This window comes from Trachymyrmex septentrionalis, unplaced genomic scaffold, assembly GCF_001594115.1.
Source record: "Trachymyrmex septentrionalis isolate Tsep2-gDNA-1 unplaced genomic scaffold, Tsep1.0 scaffold20, whole genome shotgun sequence".
Lineage (NCBI taxonomy): Eukaryota > Metazoa > Arthropoda > Insecta > Hymenoptera > Formicidae > Trachymyrmex > Trachymyrmex septentrionalis.
In genome coordinates this window covers 724,215-731,284 of record NW_017305180.1, presented here as the reverse complement: position 1 = coordinate 731,284, position 7,070 = coordinate 724,215, and the positions used below count along the sequence as shown (strand labels likewise).

General features: G+C 39.2%; 1 protein-coding gene across 1 annotated transcript in view; it reads left to right on the top strand.

The window, feature by feature from the left end:
• LOC108747744 (plexin-A4) overlaps nucleotides 1–6,710 on the top strand; it is a 184,888-nt gene extending 178,178 nt beyond the window's left edge. The window contains exons 4-11 of the mRNA XM_018485440.1: nucleotides 920–1,045; nucleotides 1,276–1,737; nucleotides 2,420–4,098; nucleotides 4,180–4,393; nucleotides 4,467–4,650; nucleotides 4,737–5,447; nucleotides 5,529–5,674; nucleotides 5,777–6,710. Coding sequence (XP_018340942.1) covers nucleotides 920–1,045; nucleotides 1,276–1,737; nucleotides 2,420–4,098; nucleotides 4,180–4,393; nucleotides 4,467–4,650; nucleotides 4,737–5,447; nucleotides 5,529–5,674; nucleotides 5,777–5,950 — 3,696 coding nt within the window. The 3' untranslated portion in view covers nucleotides 5,951–6,710. The remainder of the gene's footprint in view (nucleotides 1–919; nucleotides 1,046–1,275; nucleotides 1,738–2,419; nucleotides 4,099–4,179; nucleotides 4,394–4,466; nucleotides 4,651–4,736; nucleotides 5,448–5,528; nucleotides 5,675–5,776) is intronic.
• The last annotated feature ends 360 nt before the right edge of the window (nucleotides 6,711–7,070 follow it).

The following is a 7,070-nucleotide window of genomic DNA, read 5'->3' as shown; positions in this document are numbered from 1 at the left end:
CACCAATCACTGGACCACCTTCTTGGGGCTCTTTGCGTGGACAGCGGGCCTGCTAGTCGAGTAACATTAGTCCGGGATCCCGTGAATCAAAAAGTAAGTCATTGTTATTCCTTCCGAGCGTACACCCGTCCTCGCCGTAAAAGACATACACACGTCTATATATATACACACACACACACGCATGCATATCTTGATTTTGTATGAAGGAAATTAATAGCAATGCTCCACATATCAAATAAAATTGTTATATTCATTATTGTTGTTAATTTCCTTTACAAAATAAAGATATGCACGTGTATATGCATACTTTTAAAATTAATAAAAAATTATGTTCAAATGTGAAAAAAACTCTTGCTGAAATTAATATCATGCATTCACTTATATTTACATTTTACTGAAATTCATTAAAGTTTCAAAATGGATTTACATCATTTTCGCATGATAAACGATTCATATGTGCTACAAACTCACAACATCTAATTTCAGAGCAGAATTGCGATTCTGTTGTTGCGTACATGTTAACATGCATCAACTAATTTCATTTCGACATCAACTTGATTTGATTTGGAGTTAAAACGTTGCGTTCACTCCATGAATATTAATATGTGATTATCAATTAATTTGTAATTTTTGATGAAAACTTGGCGTTGAGAACTTTGCTCTATGATTTGAATTGCATAATATCTAAAATAATCAAATGGAACAAAATCGAATTAAATAAGATAAAGTGCTAACAGCAGTACCGTAATAAATTGGATGAAAAAAATAGAGCATGAGTGAAATAAAATATGAAAATGGATGAATTTAAAACGTAAAAATTTAGAATTATTTTAACAATATATTAATTTAATTAAACAATATATTAGTTTAATTAAAATTATTGCCTTGCCTTTTTGATAACTTTATGTACATCTTGCAGAGAATGGGACCAAGCTATAGGAGTGGACCAGGTTTTTGTCCCACTATAAATGCTACCGAATCTCAAGAGATCCTCGTGTCTTCCGGTATAAAAAAAGCGATACGAGTTAAAGTGCATATCATTGGGGTAAGTAAAAAAACTACTACATTACTAATGATTAGATTATTTTTTATCTACGAAATTTTTGTGGAATTATAAAATATTACAAAAATTTCACAAGTTTTTCTAAATTGCATTTGTAAATGAAATGATAAATTTAATGATCTTAAATCTTAGTTTTTATATGCAAAAATTAAGTATATCATTGAATTCAGAATTCTATTGAGATATTAATGTACATTCTGGCAAATTTTCAGCAATTCATCATACAGACACGGTTCGTGTGCCAATTCAACATTGAGGGTCGCGTGACGAGCGTAAATGCGCGTTTGCTAGCTGACACGATCTACTGCGAGGAAACGGAATTCTCTTATACCTCTCGCGCACCGAATATCACGGTACCTTTCGCAGTAATCTGGGGCGGCTCCAAACCTTTGGATAATCCAGACAATATACACCTTGTGATATACCGTTGCCGCGACATGGCAGACAACTGCGGCATGTGCCTGGCTCTGCCAACAAAGTACGGATGCGGCTGGTGCCAGAGCTCAGACAGATGCGAGGTGAAGGATCAGTGCGACCGCGGCACTGGCATGTGGCTGAACAGCAACCAGACCTGCCCAAATCCGGAGATAAAATCATTCGAGCCGGTAATGGGCCCCTGGGAAGGCAACACAAACGTGACGATTCGCGGCATCAATCTTGGCAAGACATTCAAGGTAAGAAAGGTGTCATTTTGTCTGTCTGTTATTCGTTATCGAAGTGAAATATAGTCGCTTTCGTCTATCATTCTCGTTTGTTGTTTGCATAGTATATTACAATAATTAATAGAAAAGATCGATTTCTTTTTAAACTTGTTAAAGAATACCTACATTTCTAAAGCACTTTCGAAATTCGCAAAAGTTATACGAAGTTATTAAACATTTTGAAAAGCGTATTACATCAAGCATTCTGAAATCAAATTTATTTTAAATGCCTTAAACGCCATGATCTTCCAATATTTATTAAAAAATGTTTTTACGATATCACTATTTTTATCTAATCATATCTTAACTAAAAGTTAATATTACAAAAAAATTTTTAATTTATTTTTGAGAATATGTATTTATAAATTTTTATATTTATTTATAAAAATATAAAATAAATTACATTGACAATTAAATTATTAAAATTCTATTAAAGAAAATTTGATTTTTTAATCTATTATCCTGTTTTAAATAAGATCTCTTTTTTTTAAATATTAATATGCGATATCTAAACATTTTTTAAATTACAATATTCAGTATTAACATTCGTGTTTATATATTTAGCATGTTAATTTTTTATTATCATTATTACGATATCAATATTTGTTACCCAATCAAATTTAATATACCTACATAATTTTAATATACGTTGCAGGACATAGTTGGGGGCGTTACCGTAGCCGGTATGCGATGTCTACCGTATGAGGAACTTTATATTCGAACGAAGCAAATCGTTTGCCGAGTCGATGGTCCTGGCACACAGGAAGGCAGGAGTGGACCTGTCATCGTCAAGATCGAGGACTTCCGCGGTGAATCAGATTACAATTTCGAATTTGTAGATCCACAGATCATCTCAATATCACCCAAGTATGGACCTTTGAGTGGTGGTACTACTATTAAGATCACCGGTAATTATATGAACGCCGGCAGTACTATCCATGCTGATATTGACGATCTTCCCTGCTCTATAATAAGTGCCGAACCTAACGAGGCTCTTTGCATGACGAGTCCAAGCGATCAAAAGCGAAATGGCTTGCTGAAGATGTCTTTTGACGGTGGCAAGCGTTTATATGATGGCCACTTTGAATATGTCGACGATCCAACAATTGAGAGTGTGGAGAGCGGCGTGGCCGGTCAAATGAAGGTCCCAAAGGGAATTCCAGCAGGTGGAATAAAGATCTCGGTGACTGGCAAGAATCTCGGCTATATACAAAGTCCACAAATGTATGTCTACTACGATGAGAAGATGTTCGTATCGCAATGCGAGGTGCACAGTCAGGAGAGTATGGTGTGTAAGTCACCGACCATCGAAGTGCCCGAACATGTAATATTGGATGCCGAACGTCCTCTCTCTCTCGAATATGGTTTTCGCATGGACAATGTTACCGGCGTGCAGAATCTCTCGCAGCACGGCTTTAATCACTTTCTTCTGTATCCAAATCCGATCTATGAAGTCTTTGACGAGGAAGTCAAATATTATAAGAGCGATTATCTAACGATCAATGGTCAACATCTCGATCGTGCCTGCCAAGAGTCTGATGTGGTTGTGCAAATCGGTAATGCTTTTTGCAATGTCACATCTTTATCGCGGCAGCAACTCACCTGTCGACCACCCTTAACGCAACCACCAGCCATTGATGCTCAGGGTCTACCCAACAAACAAGAATTGCCGGAGGTGGTGTTAATAGTGGGCGGTTCGCTTCATTTTAAAATTGGCAAGCTTAGCTACGCACTGCCAGCTGGATTGAACGGGCCATTGTCAAAACCCGCGCTCATTGGCGTGATCGTGGCCATTGTGATCTTAGTACTCGTATTCATAGCGTTCCTCATTGCTTATCGCCGAAAGTCTACGGAGAGCAATCGTGTATTGAAAAATATGCAAGAGCAGATGGATATTCTCGAGTTACGCGTCGCTGCCGAGTGTAAGGAGGCTTTTGCCGAATTACAAACGGAAATGACTGATCTCACAGGAGACCTTACTAGTGGTGGCATACCCTTCCTTGATTATCGTACTTATGCGATGATGATATTATTTCCCAGCGACGACAATAGTCCGGTATTGCAGTGGGATAGGCCAGAACTCGTACGGAAAGAGAAAGGATTGCGCTTATTCGGTCAACTGATAATGAATAAGACTTTCTTATTACTGTTCGTACGAACGCTCGAGAGCAATCGTTATTTCTCGATGAGAGATCGAGTTAACGTTGCCAGTCTGATTATGGTTACACTGCAGAGCAAAATGGAATACTGCACGGACATCCTAAAAACTTTGCTGGCGGATCTTATCGAGAAGTGCACGGAAGGCAAAAGCCATCCAAAATTATTTCTTAGGAGGTAAGTATATGACGTTATACTTTCAGTTATTAATATTCGATGAAGATACTTGTGATTTTAAGAAATTTATTCATTTTGTAGAACTGAGAGTGTTGCTGAGAAAATGTTATCTGCTTGGTTCACATTTCTCTTGTACAAATTTATGAGAGAGTGCGCTGGTGAACCATTGTACGTATTGTTTCGCGCGGTAAAACAACAAGTCGATAAGGGTCCTGTCGATGCGATTACTTCAGAAGCACGATATTCTTTATCCGAAGAAAAATTGATTCGGCAATCCATCGACTTCAAGCCAATGGTAAAGATGCGTTAATAATTCGACAAGATAAGTTAATGCTTTGCAATAACAATAATTTCTATTACGATTTTAGACGGTTTATGTTTCGATATCCCAACAAACCGTGTTTGTTGGCGGAATGGATCCTAACACGGAGAACGTGCCAGTCAAGGTCCTTGACTGCGACACAATATCTCAAGTGAAGGAGAAAGCGTTGGATACGATCTACCGGGCGACTCCGTATAGTCAAAGACCTCGAAAGGAAGATCTTGATCTTGGTAAAAAAATCTTGCACTTGAATATTTATTAAACTTCATGTAAAATTATGCGATTTTTATATATTATACTTAATGAAATATTGCAGAATGGCGAACTGGTGCGTCAGGTAGATTAATTCTCTACGACGAAGATTCGACAACGAAGACAGAGGGCGAGTGGAAGAAGAGAAACACTTTGAATCATTACAGGGTACCGGATGGAGCATCACTCAACTTAGTCTCTAAACAATCGTCTATATACAATCTTTCAATTCTGTCAGAGAAGACGGACAAATCGCACAAATACGAGACCTTGAATCTTAGCAAGTTCAGTTCGGCGAGTCCCCCTCTTTCTCGCGCCACTTCTCCGCTTAATCAAAATATCGAAGCTGGTATGAAGATTTGGCATCTTGTTAAGCACCATGATTCTGACGCGCGAAAAGAAGGAGATCGCGGCAATAAAATGGTCTCAGAGATCTATTTGACGAGGTTACTGGCAACAAAGGGTACTCTGCAGAAATTCGTCGACGATCTGTTCGAGACAATATTCAGCACTGCCCATCGAGGCTCAGCGCTACCTCTTGCCATCAAGTACATGTTCGATTTCATGGACGACCAAGCTCTGCAACACGGCATATCCGATCCGGAAGTGGTCCACACGTGGAAGAGCAATTCCCTTCCCCTTAGGTTTTGGGTTAATCTCATAAAAAATCCGAATTTTATTTTCGATATACACAAGTCTAACATTGTGGACTCGTGTTTGTCCGTCGTGGCGCAGACATTTATGGATAGCTGCTCAACGTCGGATCATAGATTAGGTATGTAACTTTTATCAATGTTTACGTCTGTATGTATCATTAAAGAGATTCAGGAATGCATTTTTTTTCTGCTGTTCTTAGGTAAAGATTCTCCGAGTTCGAAACTATTATACGCGAAGGACATTCCAGTGTACAAAGAGTGGGTAGAGCGTTACTACTCAGATATTAAAGTCATGCCAGCCATATCCGATCAAGACATGAATGCCATGCTTGCCGAAGAGTCGAGAGTATTTATCCATCTTTTATAATCTTTATATTCGTAACGTATAAATTTCATAAATGCTCAGTACAATTTCTAACGCATCAACATTTGTTTAATTTTGTTTCAGTTGCACACAACGGAGTTTAACACGAATTGTGCTTTATATGAACTGTATACATACGCGGGTAAATACAACGAACAACTAATAGTCACGCTCGAGGAGGACGAGTTCTCGCAGAAGCAGAGACTGGCGTACAAGCTCGAGCAAGTGCACAATATAATGGCGGCAGACAATCCCTGATGCATGACCATGAATTCCATGAAGCACATGACGAAATCTGCTCGTCAAGAGTTACCCTGCTGAGCGGTCAATCGCGGTCCGGTGTAATTATCAACGACACGAACGAGGGGAACTGGCCTACCTTGAAATCGATAATCTCAGGTGCAAAAGCCAGTTTTCTCAGCTTAACGCGAATCGCGAGTGAACTTTGGAGTTATTCCAGACAGGGGGCTAAGAGCGTTGCGAGTTAACTGGGAATTAATTAAAGGACTAAGTGTTAAAAATATGTGTCGAGGAAGTCTTCTCAGAGGTCGCCAGTTCGTAGGTGTGGCCATAATCATAAGCACATTGCCGCGTGCGCGTATAATTGTACATAAGATATCAAAAATCATGAATAATTGTAATAGGATATTAAATGTACGATCACCCCTCGACTTGACGGTCGAGTCGAGTGCAAAAGCGGGGCGAGAGCGTTTCCCTCGCCGCGCGGTGATCGCACGCCCGTTTGCACCGCGAGTGATTTTAAAAATGAATGTAATAATGTGAAACACACTAGTGATAAGAGGCGCGAGTGAGGGAATCAGCCGCGATATCGATCGATAATTTGTAAATGTGTTTAAAAAAAAAATTAATACGGTCGATTACCAGCGCCGTGATCTCGGTGATCTGGCGATTTTTAACGAAGAAACATTTCCATCCACCGCTACTCTAGCTGAAATTTTTTGAACTGACGAATTTTAAGAGATAATGATAATTATCGATAACGATGAAATAATTAAACGATATGGATATATTATATATGTATGGATGGTATGTCGTATGTATATGTGTACATATATACACTTTATACTGGCGCAAGCATGCCTGTGTGTGCGTGTGCGTATATCTAGTATCCGATGAGGAGGCGCGCGTGCGAGCAGGTAGGACGGTATCCCGCGCCGAGTTATTTTGCCATAACTTTATCACACAAAACGAGACTTAAAGAAGTCTCACTCGCTCACACGCTTATAAGCGCGCTGTCGCACGCTCCATAACTCGGCAGCGCCGTACCGCACGCACGTGCGTATTTAATATGGTGTATTACGTATACTTACACGCGGCGCTCGAGAAGGGAAGAAAGAAGGGAGGGAAAAATAAGTTA